Raw genomic sequence first — 19,741 nt, 5'->3', positions numbered from 1 at the left:
TTTCAGTGCAAGGAGACCACAGAGGAATGCATATAGATTGCTGAGGTGAGAGCCAGGTGTCCTGCAAATATTACAATATGTCCTCCAAGTATAAAGTGGACATAAAAGTCATGAAAGAACTCAGGGGATATATTGCTGCTACGTCCTTCTGCAAACAGAAAAAACAAGAAGACACAAAGAGAGACAAAAACTCAACTACTTGAATGAATACATTCAGCCACGTAATAAGAGAAAAAAATGTGATAAAGGGCTAGTGATGAGCATCAAGACCATTTAAATGTTGAACCCAAACAAATACATAAGATATGTAAATATAAATGATATAACCCTTACCAATGTAAAACAGAGACATGACAAGAGAGAATCTGAAGGTGGAGATGAATAAAAGCAAACATATGTATGTTACTTTCCTTATTTTTTCTCAGTGGAAAGATGATATATACTGCTTAAGTTTAATGAAACATAAAATAGAAGTTGAAGGATATTGTTTAAAGTTACAAAAGTAATCCACCAGAAGAACTAAAAATATAAATGCACACATAAGCTCACTAAACTCACACCAAGATATAGAAGCAACCTAAGTGTCCAACCATAGATGGATGGATAAGGAAGATGTAATATATATATATAATAAAACAAACCTAAACAGAATCATAAATACAGAAAGCAAACGGGTGGTTGTGAGAGGAGAGGGGGTTGGAGGGGTGAAGGGGATTAATAGGTTCAAAGCTCCAGTTATAAAATAAGTAAGTTATGGGGATGAAAGTAGAGCAGAGGAAATATAGTCAATAATATTGAGATAACTGAATGGTGACAGATGGTAACTATATTTATCATACTGAGCATAGCAAGATGTATGGAATTGTCTAATCAAACTACCGGTTACCAATGGGGAGGTCAGTTGGGGGGGATGAGTAAAATAGATGATAGGGATTAAGGAGTGCACTTGTTGTGATGAGAGCTGGACGTTTATAGACATGTTGAATCACTATATTGTACATCTGAAACTAACATTACACTGTATGTTAACTAAATGGAATTTAAATTAAAATGTAAAAAAAAAACCAGTTCAAATCACTATAAAAAATGAAAATTGCACAAGATAGCATAAGCAAAGCAAAACTAGGAAAAAACATTTACTTCATTCATCTATCAATATGATACAGATTACATATAAATATAGGTATCATACAGATTAAAATTTGAATATATAAGTAGCTCCTAGATACCAAGAAAAGAAAAAAAAACCAAAAATCATTACAAAGAAAGCAAGAAATAGGAAAAGGTAAAGAATATGATGACTCACTCACAGAGGATTGAAAATGTCCTGTAAACCCAGGAAATATTCATGACATTTTAGTATTATAATTAGAAAAAGTACATCAAAGTAATGAATTATTTTTACCACATATATTACTCCCCCCCCAAAAAAAAGACTGATGTTATCCAGGATTGGTTAGATGCATATGTTGGTAAAGAGGCAGACTCATACTACTGGCAGGATTGCAGATTGGTAAAGCCTTGCAATTTAGCAGCAACTATAAAATGTATAAAATTATTTTTTTATTTTTTTAATGTTAATTAATTTTTGAGAGAGGGTGAGAGAGAGAGACAGAGCTCAAGTGGTGGGGGGTCAGAGAGAGGGAGACACAGAATCTGAAGCAGGCTCCAGGCTCTGAGCTGTCAGCACAGAGCCCAATGTGGGGCTTGAACTCACAACGGTGAGATCATGACTTGAGCTGAAGTCAGACGCTCAACCAACCGAGCCACCCAGGTGCCCCAAATTAATATATTTTTTGTCTCATAGAAGCCACTTCTTAGAATATATCTTAAAGAAATATTTTTACTTGTGTGTCAATATGCTTGCAAGGATATTCATGATAATACTATTTATAATTTTTTAAACTGGAAAAATGTTAAGTAACTATCTAGAACCTGGATAAATACATTATAGAAACCACAGTATGAAATAAATTACCCTGTAGCAATGAAAAGAGTGAAAAAGATCCATATGCACTAAAATGTAGTAGACAGAATTATGACCCCTAAGAAGACCCTATGCTCTAATCCCACAGGACTATGAACATGCTATGTAACATGGCAAAAAGAACTTTGCAAATGTAGTTAGGGTTACTCATCACTTTGGCCTTAAAATATAGAGATTATTCTGCATTATCCAGATGGGCCCAACATAACTGCATGAGCCTTTAAAAGCAGAAGAGGAAGGCAGAAAAGTAAGTCTAAGATTTCAAAGCATGAGAAGAATGTGATCGCCACTGCAGGCTTGAAGACAAAGAAGGTAAGTGTCAAGGCAACCACAAGGAATTCTGAATGAGCAACAAACCGAATGAGCCTGGAAGCAAATTCTTCCACAGAGCCTCCAGAAAGAAACACAGCTCTGCTGACACCTTGAGTTTGGAATGGAGAGAATCTAGTCATGTCACACCCAACTTCTGTCCTACCAGAACTATGAGGTGATATATGGGTGTTGTGTTATGCTTAAGTTTGTCTTAATTTGTGACGCAGCAATAGCAAACTAATATATAAATGGAAAGATTTCTAAGACATATTATTAAGGGAAGCGAAATAAAAGAGAGTAACACGAAAAAAGAAATGTATCAGAGTATATTGTATATTTATATTTTGGTGTCCCAAGATGCCACATAGTCTCAGCCTCAGCCTCAGCCGTCATTCTTTCTTTATGATGGCTGATCTGTGTTTGAGCTTGTTTTCTAAGATACAGCAAATACTTTTGAAGACCTTTGAAAATACTTGTTGTGGTTAATGCTTTGAAGTAGCAGAATTGATTTCCTAACATAAAAACCTGGAGAAAACAACAGGAGAAAAGAATAAAAGGGAGAGCATGAGAACATAGAATAAGTGCTACACATTAGAAAACAAACAAACCAAAACACTTGTCAGTGAATGAGTCTCCGAAAGGCCTGAAAACCAATGACATTCAAATTTATCCTTATGTCTGGGTCAGCCTTTGGGCTCCTAATTTACTTTCCTACAGAAACCATGTTTGGAGTTGATTAGGTTAAATGCATTATGTTAAAAACCTCATGCATCACACAGTGATTATTAAGAGTAGGTTGGTCTGGGTGGAATAGGCAGAATGCTAAGAATGACCACTCTATGGACTTAGCCCCCATATTAAGTGCCCTCCCCTGTGAATGTGGGTGGAATCTATGCATAGGATGAGGTAGCATTTCCATGATTATATTAAATTAAATGACAAAAGGGAGATTATTCAGGTAGGCCTAATCAAATCTCATGTGCCCTTGAAAAGCAGAGAATTTCTCTGGCTGGGAACAGAAAAGAAAAACAGGGAGTTGAAGCTCTCTAGTTGGCTTTGAAGATGGAGGGAGGCATGTGCCAAGAAATGCAGGCAGCTTTTGAGAGTTCCTGGCTGATAAGAAGTAAGGAAACAGGGACATCAGTCATACAACCACATGAGAGTGAATTTAGCCAACAACCTGAATTGAGCAAGGAAGCAGATTCTTCCTAGAGCCTACAGATAAGAGCCCATCTGACCAACACTTTGGTTTCCACCCTGTGAGACTCTAGGCAGAGAACCCAGTAGAGCCCACTGGACTTCACACCTACAGACCTGTGAGATAATGAGTTGTTTTAAGCTGTTAAATTTGTGGCAGTTAGTCAGTAATAGAAAATTAACATCCTGAGTATTCTGTATTTAGCAAGTGATGAACTAAAGAACATAAACTCCTGGCACATACATGCCACATGTCTCTTCATGACTCCACAGCAGTAGGGACTAAGTATATGCTCAATAAATACTTGTAGTTTGTTTAGGTGGTGAGTGAATGTATCAATGAATTAATGAATAAAGTAATGAAGAATCTTTGGCCAGTCGAATCATCCAACAAATATTTACAGAATACTCAATATGTATCAGGAAATACTCCAGACATTGGACATAGTACAATGGGGTCCAAACCCTCAGGGAATTTATATTCTAGTTTCAAACAAGAATTCAAAGTTCCAAGGACTAGAATTTCTCATATTGTAGGAATAAAAGGTCACTTAAGTGCCATGAATGAAGGCACATGGAGAGAGAATCATAAGGTCCACAAGGAGACTTTCCAGGCAGGACTTTAAGGGTCACACATAGAAGGGTGAGTGTGATAGGGAGACAGTGGAGGGTTAGGTGGGGAAATGCTATGATATGATGTATGTTTTTCTCTCTCTTTTTTAAAAATTTATTTTGAGAGTGTGTGTGAGCACACACACACAAGCAAGTGTGTGTGTGGGGGGGGGGGGGGGGAGAGTCCCAAGCAGGCTCTGCACTCTCAGCACAGAGCCTGATACGAGGCTTGATCTCATGAGTTGTGAGATCATGACCTGAGCCAAAATCAGGAGTCAGACACTTAACTAACTGAGCCACCCCAGTGCCCCTGTTTTTCTCTTCTAAATCATGAAGGATCCCAAAGATTCAAGCAGTCTTTTAAATAACAAAAAGTAAATGTGAGGAAAACCGATGACCACAGAAAGGACAATGCAATAACATCCAACATGTAGGTCAAATTTAGAACTGAAAGTCTTGTTATACTTTCAGTTCAGTATAAACTGCCCCATAAAGAAAACAAAAGACAGTTAAATGTGACCAATCCTTGTCTGCATCCCAAGTTATGTGTGTAAACTATTCATTTTCCTGGCGGACATTGCCAATACAATTATGCAACTTACATATACCTTTTATTTAAAAAAAATGTTTTTTAAATTTTTTTTAACATTTATTTATTTTTGAGACAGAGAGAGACAGAGCATGAACGGGGGAGGGTCAGAGAGAGAGAGGGAGACACAGAATCTGAAACAGGCTCCGGGCTCTGAGCTGTCAGCACAGAGCCCGACGCGGGGCTCGAACTCACGGACCGCGAGATCATGACCTGAGCCGAAGTCGGCCGCCTAACCGACCGAGACACCCAGGCGCCCATTAAAAAAATGTTTAATGTTTGTTTACTTTTGAGAGAGACAGCAAGCAGAGGAGGGGCAGAGACAGAGGAAGACACATAATCCAAAGCAGGTTCCAGGCTCTGCGCTGTCAGCACAGAGCCCAACCGGGGTTCGAACTCACAAGCCATGAGATTATGACCTAAGCCCAAGTTGGACACTCAACTGACTGAGCCACCCCGGCACCCCTATATATTTTTTAAATGACTTGGATGTCCTATTAGTAAAATCTGAGTTTTGACTATTTTCAAGGGTGTAGTACATAGGTAAGTAGTTTTTTATTTAATCCACCAACTGTTTATAACATAGTAGGCAGAGCCCTGACATTCCAGGTAAATTTTACAGATTGAAAATAAATAGGGCGGTATTTCCTTGAAAAAAAAAATTGGCAAATCAGGCCCTGCAAACTTTAAGCAAAAAAATCTGGAGAAATCCCAAGGTTTGGGAATTGTGGAAGATTAATATTAAATATACAGCATGTTAAATACAGGAGATTTATCCCATGCTTCTTTTATGAGCTAAAAATAAAGAGGATATAGCACAGAGGGGCCTTAAGTTACATTTACAAAAGGTAGAATGATAAAGTGGGACATTGGAATGAGGAATATATTCTTGCCCTAGGTCAAAAAAACATTTTGAAACCCATAATGGTACTGAAAATTTTCTTTAAAGTAGGCCAAAAAGTTAATAGGAATTGTTAGGGTGTCTAGCACTGCAAATGTTGTTTACATTTGAATCTTCGGATGGTAATGATTCTCTGGAATTTGTAAGGTAAAGAGAGGTAAGAAGAGAAGAAAGGAGGAAGGGAGAGAGGTTGAAAGAGAGAGACAGAGAGAGAGAGAACAAACAGAATAAGGAGAAGGTTCCACTTAGATGCATTGGAAATTGTGTGAAACCCTTTTTCTTGTCTGTGGTCACAATATCTGGGTCTCTACCTGGCATTCAGTGTATTGAAGCTAATACTGTGGATGAATGTTTGTGTCCCCAAGAATTCAAATGTTGAAGTCCTAGTCCTTAGTGTGATGGTATTTGGAGGTGAAGCCTTGGGAGGTAATTAGATCTCAGGTCTTGAGGGTGGAGTCCCATGAAGGGATTAGCGCCTGTATAAGAAAATGAAGGAACCAGAGCTCACTCACGTCACCATGTGAGGATGTGGAAAGAAGGAATCAGTCTGTAAATCAGGAACACAGTCCTCACCAAAAATCCGACCACGCTGGCATCTGGTCTGGAGCTCCCAGCCTCCAGAACTGTGAGAAATAAATGTTCATTGTTTAAGCCAGCCTACGGTATTCTGTGACAGCAACCAGAATAGGTTAAGACAGCCAGGGATGCTAACCACTTATAAAGAGCTGCCTTGCCCGAATGAAACTAGTGTTCCCACTGTCCTCACTGAGAAATTCTACATCTCAGTCAAAGTGAGTAAACTGGACATTTGTGAGCATTCCTCATTCAGGAGCTAAACCCTTGAGATGGGATGGAAGACAGTGATTAAAATAAGAAAACCAACCTAACCTTCTGTTTCCATGACTGGTACAATGTGCATAGGCCGTGATCTAGGCCTATGCCTGTATGTTAATTTGACATCTTCATTGAATCACATATTTCTCATTTATTAGGCAGATAAAAATATTTTGTAAAACGTTTGCAAAATTTGTTCCTGAATTATTTAATGGTAAGAAAATAAAATTCCATGTTCAAAGAGTGACATTAACAGAATATTATAACATTGCTTGAATGCTCTCCTTCTAGAAATGAAAAAATATTCTACCTGACTATTTGAGAGAATTGTTCATGTTTTTAACACTACATCTGAATTGGCCATTCCCAAAATAAAAATTCATTTTTATGGGTCAAAGACTTTAGAAGTTGTAGATACACATACAACACAAAATAGGACTTCATTCTCTCAAGACAGGGAATTCTTCAGCTTTTGGGCAGAGAACTATTACCAGAGAGGAAGGAAATAAATTTCATGGTCCTGCCCCCATCTTCCAATAAACAAACAGTGGAAGAACATGGAAATAGTTAAGTAGAATCTAACCTTAGTCACTCTACCATCCTTGGAGAGAAGCACACTTACAAAGAAAAGATCACTGTTCACCTTCAAACCACAACACTTTGATATTTCCCACACAATCATTCTTTCTTAAAAGGAGATCACTGTCAAAGGAATCTTTCCAGCCGAGAGTCCTACCCTGGTAGCCCATAGGTAGAGGCTGTCGCACATATATTATATCGGTGTAAAGAAGACCTTGCCCTCCTAGAGACCCCGTTGTGGGTGGTAGAATTCTTTGCTCAGCTTTTTCTGAATTTTAGCTTTCCAGAGCATTCAGTATCCGAGGAACATAATACATATATGCGCACTACAGTGTCACAGGAATGGAAAATAGGCCAAATTACCAATTAGAGTAAGGTTGTTTAAAATAAAAAAGGTATTGTGATGATATGGTAATATCCTTCGTCTCATGGTCTATACAAACCTGCTTGGAATAAGCATTTCTAAACATAATTAAAACTTGTTACCTTTCTTAAAACTATATTCCCTTATAGCCTGAATTCCCCTATTTCTCTCTCTCTTTTTATTCACATTAATCTTAATAGGTCATGTATAGAGACAGACACAATCCATGCCTTTGCTGACCTCATAAGGACACTGTGAGTATTCCTCTTTGTTACATTATTTCCTTTTTGTGTTTTTGGATACCACCATCATTAACTAGACAATATTTCCCACCCTTACTTAAGATTAGCCAATTCCCCTGCTCCGAAGTCAATGAATCAGTCAATCTTGTGCCCTAATCAACAGAAACCTGACAGAATAGCTATGAATAAACCTGTAATGACTATAATCTGAGGTCATCAAACAAGAATCAGACCACATCTACTTAGTCACATCATGTCCATGACACTTCAACCAGCTTTTGCAATAGTGAACACACTCATCTCAATCCTGAGAAGAACAATTAACTAGATGTCATTTTTTGAAATCCTCTTTGCCTTGATAATCCTTCCAGGCAGGGATGTGTGCACAATTAACCCCTAAAAATCTGTCCTTTTTTAGGGGAGGTTATAGGTTTTAAAAATTTTTACCACAAGAAGCCTGGAATATTTCATCTTTTTCACGTCCACTTCCTGTTTTACTTCAATGTTCAGATACCATTTTGGTTTCCACAACTTTAAAAGGTTAGATGCTTTTGTTTGCAACTCTTTACCCCTATTATCACAATCTTCAAAATAATTCTAACCCCAAATCTATGTACTAGGGCAGCAGACATGTTTAAGTTCCTCAACCATTTCCTTCTATTTTATTAAATTCAATATATACTCTATATGTACAAGTTTCTCCAGGGGCTCAAATCATGGCTTTGAAACTAAGACATACCTAAGAGAGTTGTGGCTAGAAAAAAGATGGAAAGTGGCATCAGGAGTGGGGCAAAAAGGAGACAGTAATTCTTTTTGGAAATAGAGGGACAGTAGGATATCAGGGAGAACAAGAAAAGGACTGGAGATGGTGGCAACAGTAAGAGACATCAGAGGTGTTGGACTATTCCCTGATTATCTTGTAAGTAAATGGAAAAGGAGGGCTTTAAGACTTGGCATTGTGCTTTCTGACATATGAGGACGTGATGACCCTTCCAAACTGTCCAGACTGACCTAGACCATCTAATTTGGGACTACCTGGAATTCATTTCAGGAAGATAGAATACTCAAGAAGGCTTAATGATCTGCCCTCAAAGACTAACTGGATGAATTCAAACTCAAAGAGGGAAACATCTTTCACATTCACTTTAAAAGCTTTCATAAATTCTATTTAAAGCTAAAAAGCAGAAGGAGCAAGATTAGAGTCAGACAAATACTGTGAAATATTTGGGGCAAGAATTGGGATGAAGTGGGGAGGAAGGGAAGGATTGTGAGATTTGTTACCTAAGAGGTATAATTATCCACACAACATATTTCCCAAGAACTTTTCAATCTTCAAGCTTTCTGCTTCTGTGCTTTCAAAAGCCAGCCTAGATATAGTCTTCTAAGTGTGTGATCCAGAGGAAATGTGAGATGTATCACTGATTACTTTGAGTTCCCAACTGTCCTATTTTTATAGCTATCTATAGCTATGTAGTTGACAATAAACTATTTCATAAATGTCAGCCACTTCCCATAAGTTTTAAATTGCTTGCTTATTCTACCTGTGGAAACATTTAGGAAAATTATTATTTTTTTCTCTAAGTTAATCTTTAGTTGTAGCAATCAGAGAAAATTTTTGTAAAACTTCTTTCAAAGAGTGACTTGAATGTGGCAATCTACTTTTTTTTTTTTGCTCTTACTTATTTCTTTATTTAGTATTTTTTTTTATTATGTAAGTTTTTATTTAAACTCCAGTTAGTTAACATACAGTGTAATACTAGTTTCAGGTATACAGTATAGTGGTTCAATAGTTCCATACATCATCTGGGGCTCATCACAACAAGTGCACTCCTTAATCCCCAACACCTATTTAACCCATCTCCCCACAAACCTCCCCTCCGGTAACCATCAGTTTGTTCTCTGGAGTTAAGAGTCTATTTCTCAGCGTGCCTCTTTCTCTTTTTGTTCCCCACCCCCCGCCTTTGCTCGGTAACTTCTCAAACTGGAGCTTTCTGAGTAGATAGAATAACAAGTTTTTTGTTTGTTTGCTTTAAATTGACAATTAGTAGTAGACTAATCAATCCATCTTGCAAGATCTGGAATAGAGTTGAAGTCTAGGCCCTCTTTTCTATGTGAGGTACCCCTATCTGGGGCATCCCTCCCTGTTGGGGGCCCTTTTATTCCTTAATTGGTGTAACTCCAATAGGTGGAAAAAGTCTGATGATGAAAGCATTCGTTTCTCATTCGCTGAATAAGGACAGAGCTCTCTCAGTCAGCTACCTGAGTATCACTAAATTAAAGCATGCCCACTGTGATAAACCAAAAGAATCAAGCGCTGACCTAAATGGATGGAAGCAGCCAGAAAGAACATATTGAAGAAGGTGCGTTTTGAATGACGGGAAAAGAATTAAATGATAGTAAGGGAGCAGAAAAGAATCTCATGAATGGAAGCAAGTTATAAAGAAAGGTTTGTTTCGTATGAAATGAGCAGAAAAATGATAGTAAGCATGTTTCACTAAATCTATCAGCATCTAGAAAGACAAAACACAGAATAGTGACTATTTCTATTTTGATGCATTTTCAGTTATTTAGTTGGTAAATATTTATTGAGCACTGACTATTGTCAATTGTTTTTGATTTTACTACTTAGCTGGGGAGTAGGGATGTACGTATAGATTTTCAACATCTAATACATTTTTATACGAATATACTGAGTCTGAAGTTGCTTGTCCTTTTCCCTCTCTTTTGAACATTGCTATCAGCTTATTTAGTCTTCTCTACTACTCTGTTAGGTTAAATATTATGCCCATTTTACATGAAGAAACTGAGGCTCAGAAGTGTTTAGTGATAGGGCCCAAGCTCACATATCTAGAAACTGAACCAAGCTCTGACTCCTTAAGTCCTCTTAACTGCTATACCAGCTGCCTGCGTGATTTGGATAAATTGACAGTGGGCCACTGCCAGCATGTTTATTTGAATAGATAATTATCTTATATAGTAATGAGAAACGAAGTTTTTAAATGGGTATTTAAGAAAGGCGTAAGGACGCCTGAGTGGCTCAGTCGGTTGAGCATCTGACTTCAGCTCAGGTCATGATCTTGTGGTTCATGAGTTCAAACACCATGTCAGGCTCTGTGCTGACAGCTCAGAGCCTGGAGTCTGCTTCGGATTCTGCGTCTCCCTCTCTGCCCCTCCCCTGCTCGCTTGCACTCTCTCTCTCAAAAATAAATGGAACTTTAAAAATTAATAAAATTTTTAAAAAAATAAAAAAAATTTAAAAATTTAAATTACAAATAACTGCCATTATTGAACTCAGAAGGAACAAGATGAAAACAAGGACTGAAAAAGAGAATTCTAGACTTATATATTTAATGACAGGAACTGGAAGTAACTAGAAGTGGTTGTTTGTTTGCTTGTTTGTTTAATAAAGCACTCAGGAGCAGTCATCGCATGGTAAGGAGCAGGATTAGGTTCAGGGGCAGTAGAAGGAAGACCCCACTGAAGTTGGAAAGGTGGCTATGAGGAGAGAAGGTAATGGAAGAGTTAAAAATCATTCCCAAGCTGGCAAGCTTAAGAAACCAGGGATGGTAACTATACTGCGTGTGATGAAAACTCTGGAGTGGAGGGGTTATTTTGGGTATGGTAAGAGGATGAATTTGAAATAAAATATTCATATAATCAGGAACTGCACTGTATATTTAGAGTAAAATTCCAGGGTATCCTCTCCACCTTCAAACTTTTCATACCCTACCACAGCAAAAAGACCAAAACACTTGTATAGGAAGGAATAATTTGGAAAGACTGGGCTATATATCCAATTGAACTCGGTGTTGATAGCTCAATCATGGATTTGGTCAGACCACAGATCTGCTATCTCTAGGAGTCCTGTGGAGATTGTGAAGACTGTTTTTCCTTTTCATCAATGATAGACAAGCTAGTTAGATATCAGAGTCCTTCCTACTTTCTTTCCTTCTTCTCTCCCTCCTTGGCTCCCTTCCCTCCTTCCCTCCTTTCTGTTTTGGTTGGGGTAAAATTCACAGGACATGTGATCTTGTCACTGTGGTTGATTTCTCAAGATACTGAATGATGATTTTAGTTAGATAATTGACTCCACACAATAGAATATATCTTAATTCTGAGTATATTTTATAGATTTGTCTCTTTAATGCTGATAAATATCTCCGCTTGGGCTTCATCCTGTTTGTTCAGAGAGTAATTTGTTCTGACTTTATATTCAATAAACAAATAATCACCAAAGTGTTCCAGCACATATCAGACACCATTAAACATATGGGAAAAATTTCATCAGTGGAGTCTGTTTCATCTAGGCAAATGTTTCCTTATTAATTCAATCCAAACAAGCTTCTTAAAATTACATATTTCTGTAAATGTGTATGCATGTTTCTATCATCAACTTTCAAAACTTTATTCTAGTTAGAAACATTAACTTATATTTTTCCTTTAAAAAATACAATTGTCAGTATTTTTAACTTTAATTCACTTATTACTTGTCTTGAAAGAAAAATCAATAATCTCTATGCTCCAAGATCTATATTTGTCACATTCAACCTTCCTCCACTTCCCTGTGCAATAACAAAAACAATAAGGAAACAAACTCAAGAAATGGAAAGAAAGAGAACAAGTATAGGCACCAGCACCAAAGTCTGATTGGATTTCATAATAATGGAAATTATTTTAACAAACTTATGGTATTATACAGGAGGATTGCATCTCTCAGGGAGTAATCAATAGAAAATATACATTTATCAACATATATTCTACAAAGTATTTCATACTGTTTTGTTGTAAATGTTACGGCTGGTCACAGAGGTACACTAGTTAACTGATGATTCCGTAAGAAGAAAAGTTTACCAAAAGTTACACTACTGCTGTCACTTCATACTTACAGCAACTGCCTCCAGGATTTGTTTAACAGCATCTGCAGCATCTCGTTCACTATAATATCCCTTTTCCACAATCCTAAAAAAAAATAATAATACTAATAACCATGAAATGCTTCTCAGACATATGCATTCAGTGGAGTAGATGTGAAAACAGTTTAATTAAGTTAATGTTAAGGAAGATACATCTAAACAGCCCCAACAGGCTAGCATAACACCAGGGGAAATATTTCCATAAGCTGATACTCTAGAAATTTTGGGTTTAAGAAAATGAAAAACATTTATCTTGCCTTGGCTTGAACTGTCCATCCTATTTGAGGACAAAAAAAATTCTTTTTAAACTTTGTATTGAGAATTGTGTTAAACAGATACCAACTAGGCAACATACCATGAACCATCCTGTGTAATTGCTACACAGCTTCAATAATTATTAATTCGTGGCCAATGCTGTTTTATTTATCCAATCAATTATTTTCCATTCTCTTTTTTTAATTTTGAAGTATCAGACATCACATAATTTCATTATAAATAAGGAGTTTTCTCTAAAAAAAAGGATCTTTTAAAACTCATAACTACAATGCCATTATCATACCTATAAATTACAATTCCTTAATATTTTCAAAACCGCAGTGTTTTGAATATCCAATTGTCTTGGACATGTTAAAAATTGTTTGTTTGAATCAGCATCCAAATAAGGTCCACACAGTTTGACTGGTTACATGCGTCTCTTATTCTCTTTTTACATGAAGCTCCTCATTCTTCGCCCCTCCTTCTGCCCCCTCCTCTCTCTCCATCTGGCTTTCTATTCCAAATACACGACTTGCTCTTTTTGCATGGATATGGACAAGGAATCTTTCTTTTCATTCTTTTTTAAGGAGTCTTTCTTTTAACTTAAGTCTTTTTCATTTTGCTTTCAGGAATGTTTTCCTGAATTAGAATGCTTTGTACCCATATCTGTTTTCTTCCATTGCTTTCATTGCTTTGATTTTCTTCTTTGGGGTGTGCAGTTACATGCACTATGAGGTCTTTTTTTGTTTTTTTGTTTTTTGTTTTTTTTTTACTTTTGACTTATATTTTCTCTCTCCTTTATGATGTTCTTAATTTTAGTATTAAGTAATATTAATTTCAATATTCTGCACATTGTGTAATGCTTTCATCTGTTTTGTGGGCACACCCTCCTGACATGCTAATTTTCTGTGCTCTTATAATCATTTTGTATTGCAATTAATGGAGATACCTGTCTGTTGCTATTTATTTTTAAGCAAAGTTGGTTTTCTTAACCTTTTTGACAGAACGATGGGTCAGGATATCTTTTAGTTTCAAAGTCTCTTGACTTTCTGATTATTTTCATGAAGCATTCAAAATTATGACCTCATACTTTCTGAGATCTCTTCTCCTCTACCTGAAACTTTACCTCTACTCATCTGCTCTGGGTATTAGAGTCTCTTCCCAGCAGTTTCTCCTAATTTACCCAAGGGGGCTTCAGATAGTACCTCCAGGATTTATAGAGCCTTGACTGTATTAGTCAAGTCCTTCAGACCATATTGTAGGGGGATCCCTTGTGATTCTCAGAGATTTGGATGGCAAAAAGCCCTCACAATTTCAGCTGTTCTTGTATTGGTCCATTCTGCTTCTCAGTGATTTGGAGGCTTTGGAGATTGGAGTCTTCTCCTCTTCTTAGGTTTATCAATGTCCCCTTACATCCTCTAACCTAGAGGCTAATACTATGTGGCTCTTGTAACGGTCATTAGTTTGTCCTCATTCACTTGTTTCAAGGTTTCGTGGGAAACCTTGTCACCTGGTTTTGTTATAGATATTGTCTGTGAGTTTTACGTTTTTCTGTCCTAGTTTCTCTATTCTTATAGGGATGTTTCAAAAGACTAGAAAACCACACTGTTTCTATTTCTATCTTCCCAAAATTTCAAGAAAAACACATTTTTTATACTGCTAAAGATTACCAACTTGCATAAGATGTTTTCAGCTGACAAAAGTTTGTGGTAAAGATATGCCTGGAAAAGGTCAATTCAAAACATGTAAGAGACAAAATTTCAACAATTTTTGTAATTTTGTATTGAAATTTTTTAGACTAACAATATCTTACATAGCACAGTTATTTTTCAGAAAGTATCTTCCTTTTTTTTTTTTTTATGTTGTGGCAAGAAGCTGTAAGTTCTCAAAGCTGGTATTAAAAGTTGGATTTAAAAATCTATAAAATGTTGGGAATGCAAGCTAGTGCAGCCACTCTGTAAAACAGTATGGAGGTTCCTCAAAAAAACTAAAAACAGAACTACCCCACAACCCAGCAATTGCACTACTAGGTATTTATCCAAGGGATACATGCAACCCAATGTTTCTAGCAGCACTATCAACAATAGCCAAAGTAAGGAAAGAGCCCAAATGTCCATCGATGGATGAATGGATAAAGAAGATGTGGTATATATATATACAATGGAGTATTACTTGGCAATCAAAAAGAATGAAATCTTGCCATTTGCAACTATGTGGATGGAACTGGAGGGCATTATGCTAAGTGAAATTAGTCAGAGAAAGACAAAAATCATATGACTTCACTCATATGAGGACTTTAAGAGACAAGACAGATGAACATAAGGGAAGGGAAACAAAAATAATATAAAAACAGGGAGGGGGACAAAACAGAAGAGACTCATAAATATGGAGAACAAACTGAGGGTTACTGGAGGGGTTGTGGGAGGGGGGATGGGCTAAATGGGTAAGGGGCATTAAGGAACCTACTCCTGAAACCATTGTTGCACTATATGCTAATTAATTTGGATGTAAATTAAAAAAAATTAAATTAAAAAATATCTATAAAATGTTTCCAAAATAGGGGATGGATGATAAGGAAAAGCAGAAAAAAAAAACAGGTATCAAATAAAAAATATATAAGAAGATACCTCAGTGACCATAATTATCAAGATTCAGAAAAATTATATGGATGCAAAAATTTCAATTATTTTATTTTCTCTATTCAACACTGTCAAGAGACACAAATTCATCATCTTTTCAAAGGAGGAATGATGAAATATCCTTCGTCACCTTTTTATTTATCAGATACCGGTTATGTGCCAAGGTCAAATAAAATGTCAAAGTAGATTACAATATTAAGGGAATCATTATTAATTGGTTCTTGAAAATCAGTTTTCATACAATATTTCCTTTTAATATCACAAATTCTTCCAATTCATGATTGAGTTACATAGTCTACTTACTAAAAATTTAATTGCACTATACTTTCTGAACATTTTAAAATTAAGTGTGAGAGAAGAGGAAAAGAAGGACTAGTATGTCAGAGTAAGTTGAGAACTTTGGCTACCATTACATCATCCTCTGAATTTTGCTCTAAATGTATATTTTGTGGTACATCCATCAACCAACTCAAATGTAATTAGTGTCTCCTCTGTGTGTGGCACCTGCACTCTAGCAGCTTGGCTTTCCCCAGTCCTCTTAAACGAGGAGAGTTGTTACAAAGACGATGGAAAGGAATGGCCAATAGTTACCTTTCTTTCTACCGCCCATTCTCCCCAGAAGAGGATAAAATCAGTTACTTCCTGCGCTGCAAAAAACAGCGTGGATTTTTCCCATAGTCACTCACAAAGGCTAGAGCTTTATCACAACTGTTTTGTGGCACCCCTCTAGAGGGTGCTACTCATGACTTAGTCTATGTAAGCAGTACTCCGCCAAGTTGCACAACCATTTGCAGCCTCTCTGATGAGAAATCCTCCTTGTCTGCTAGGTACATAAGTTCTTATGAATGTATCCCCACCTCTTAGAAGGGAAGTGCTTCACCCACTAGAAATTCCTCCCTATATTTTGATTTATTATGATGCCCCAAGCTTTGGCCTACATATGATGTTTATTCATTTTTATTTGGGTATAATTTAGAGTTAATTGCCTGTGTTTAGAATGTGACCATGTGTGTGAATGTCTAGGGACTGGCTAGATAAAGCAGTGAATTTTCTTGGGACCTGTTTTCAGGTAGGATAGAGGGAAGAGTAGTAGGTGTAAGAACAGGTAATGGAAATCTCACTAATTTTCTACAACATATGTTAAATTAGTAAAACATTTCATCTAGTTAATGGAAAGGATGCATTCTAACAGATATGTTCATTCACTCATTTATTCAAGAAATATTATGGAATGACCGTTATGTGCTGGGCATTCAGTAGTGAACCAGACATGGCCTCTGCACTTATGGGGTTTCTCTTAGTATTAGCAGACACAGACAATCAACACAGTGTGCTAAATACTGTGGCAGAGGTATTAGAGAATGACCTGAAAGCTCACAGAGAGGACCAGTGATTGATTCTGGAGGCCATGCATGGTGGGAAAAGGATTCCAGAGACAGCTATATCTCAGCTCAGACTTCAAGGGTGTGTAGAAGTTTTCAGGTTGCACAAAGGGTAGGAGCTAGGAGTGGGATAGGTATAGAGGAGGAGCAGGGACTAGAGAAGAAGAAGATTGCTCTTAAAAAAATTTTTTTTAATTTGAGAGAGAGAGAGGGAGCACATGCAAGTTGGGGGGAGAGGCAGGGTAGGGGGAGAGAAAGAGAGAGAGAATCTTAAGCAGGCTCCACACTCAGCATGGAGCCCAACATGAGGCTTGATGCCAAGATCCTGGGATCATAATCTGGGCAGAAATCAAGAGTCGGACGTTCAACTGACTGAGTCACCCAGTCACCCAGGAAGGAGTTTGTTCTAAGAAAAAGGACCAACACTACAGTGAGAATTATGAGAGTGTGGACGACATAGTGATAGTCAAACAATAATTCTGTCTAACATGAGCCAGGTACTTGCAGAATCTATAAAGAATAAAATGTGGGTCCTGCCCCAGAGGAAACCACAGTAGAGAAATTATTAACAAAAGCATCACCATAGATGTAAAACATGTTATACTAAGGTTTGTACAGCCAAAGGATTTATAAATTCTGTTGTCAGAAATGTCTCTAGAGTAGACATGTAGGACAGGAGCACAGAATGCAGGCACTCTCCCCACCCCATCCCCTTGACCTCTACTCTCCATATGCTCTCCATAGCTTAACCACATGTCTTCCAGCTTCCTTCTGCTACAAGGCATTTTGTTCCCAGTGGATTTGTTCACGGAGTTAGGTTTCTAGAATTCAAACATTCATCTTTAAGTATTTTATAAGTTGAGCTTCCACCCAGGCCATTCATGGCTGACTAGAAAGATCAACAGCAGTGAACTTCTCAAGTTGCAAATGCAGGTTTTTAACTTAAACTAAGATTGGAAGTGAAGACATTAGTGACCAAGCAAAGGAAAATGAAATCTTACAACCTTTTTCTCTCCATTTAGGCATGACTACAGTAGATATGTTTGGCCAATACCTTCTGTAGGTTATCATGGGAAAATTTTTAGCCTTCTCACTAGATTTATGTTTTGATCACCCACAGAGCCTCGCTCCCAGTCTTGCTCATAAGTATAAGTCAATAAGTATTTGTGGAATTGTTGAGAATATGAATAAAGTTTTACACCATAAGATGGCCGATGGGACTAAAACAAGCTCTGGTCTCTGGCTTAGAAACCCCTCTTCCGGGTTCTTCTAGCCCTGTTTGCCAAGTGCGCGAAAACCCTTCCACAAATATAGAGGCTGACAACTATAAATTACCCTTCTTGCTTGCATTTGGGGCTCAGATCTTTGGAGAAATGGTCTCCTCTGAGCCTGCCAGTGTTAAATAAATCTCCGATCCCCCAAGATCTTGGAGTGCCACTTAGTTTTTCCGCCAGCGTTCCAGCCTGGTTCCGTAACAGAATCAATACTAACTGCCAAGTAAATGAGTGCCAGAGAAATTTCAGACTGTGGATATTTGAACAACTCCTTTGCCTGTGTTCCTTATCACGGGGAACAAAGCATTGGATGAGAAACTGATGTTTATCACAAGTATGCTGGATATGGATCCAAGGGGAGAGTAGCCATATAGACGCTTCCCAAAGCAAAATACAACAGGTATAAAGGTTCCTGTTGGCCTTAGGAATACATTCAGAGTTAGTTCCTAGATATTATTGTAATAACATGAATCTTTTTTGAAACTTATTTTGAATAAAATCAAAATGATTCAAATCAACAAAATACATCATTTGTTTCATGAGGCAACACATAGTAATTTCTCTGTACTATTTAGCTAGAATTTCAGAAAAACAAGTTGCCATATACATCCAATCAAGAGTTTGTAGGTTTATACAAAATATATTAGTGCCTTCAGTTTTTAGAAGCAATGAAATATTCAATCATTGTAGGGGTTTTAGAGCTGTAAAAAATAGGATAATTTTGGTTTTTATATTTAAATATACTTATTGGTATATTTCTCCTCGGATTTAGCAAACTAATTTATTTTTCATGCTCTGTAACATGATAAGAAGGGAGTTAAGATGTTATCAGCATCTTCAGATCATTTTCAAAGGCCCAGGGCCATGTAGTTTCTCACTATTAAGCATATTTTCCTATTTTTCCATTGTGACCTGGGCTAGAAGACTCAGGGCTAAAAACAAAGACTCAGGATTTTAATCACAAGGGGACCCAAAAAGCTACCCTGAGATCTCAGTTCCCATGGGTCCCTCAGTTGCTAACAGGAGTAGCAGACATCTGCAGATCAGGGAAGGAAGTGCAATTCGGATGTGTCTCTGTAGGCTGCCAAACTGTGATCCTCTGACCTCACTAGGCTTCTTAGTCCTAGACCATGCTTTTTACCGCCACCATTTCCTGTGTGTTGGTGCGCATGCTCTTCTTCCCCACAGTTGGGACTATTTCCCTTCTCATCATTTTAACATTGCAGGATGAAAAAGCACAGGCAATGCCTATTTCTTTCCATGGATCTGCTTTAAAATACGACTTTTGAGCATTTGTTGCTGTCACCTTAATTGCTGTAAATTGAATTGAGCACATCACCCGGCTGAATTGAGCACATCACCCGGCTGGCAGTTAGCACCGGCAATGCAGCTGAAGAGCTCTAATCTGATCATTTCCTGAGGCCCTCAGACTTCCTGGCACGGAGATTAGGAGCCCTCCAGCTCTCCCCACCAATGACAGCTTTTTCTCAAATGGAAGTGCTATTAGATAACCATAGGTTTTTGCGGAAAAGATACTGGTCTGATGACAATGTGTACTGAAGGATCAAATAACATAGGGTAAAAGCCCCAGACAGGAGTTTCAGGAACCAAGTCTTCAGAGCTGCCAGTACATCATTACGCTGTTACATACATTAAAATGA

The 19,741-nt window shown here is 37.5% G+C and overlaps 1 protein-coding gene across 2 annotated transcripts in view; it reads right to left on the bottom strand.

Moving 5' to 3' along the window:
• Positions 1-19,741, bottom strand: part of CAMK4 (calcium/calmodulin dependent protein kinase IV) — a 215,498-nt gene that overhangs the window by 50,097 nt on the left and 145,660 nt on the right. For both annotated transcript variants that reach the window (XM_053225683.1, XM_015073014.3), the window contains one exon: positions 12,504-12,576. In XM_053225683.1, coding sequence (XP_053081658.1) covers positions 12,504-12,576 — 73 coding nt within the window. The remainder of the gene's footprint in view (positions 1-12,503; positions 12,577-19,741) is intronic.

Source organism: Acinonyx jubatus, chromosome A1 (genome assembly GCF_027475565.1).
Source record: "Acinonyx jubatus isolate Ajub_Pintada_27869175 chromosome A1, VMU_Ajub_asm_v1.0, whole genome shotgun sequence".
In the NCBI taxonomy this organism is placed as follows: domain Eukaryota; kingdom Metazoa; phylum Chordata; class Mammalia; order Carnivora; family Felidae; genus Acinonyx; species Acinonyx jubatus.
Note: the sequence above shows the minus strand (reverse complement) of the source record. Positions and strands in the feature narration are given on the sequence as shown.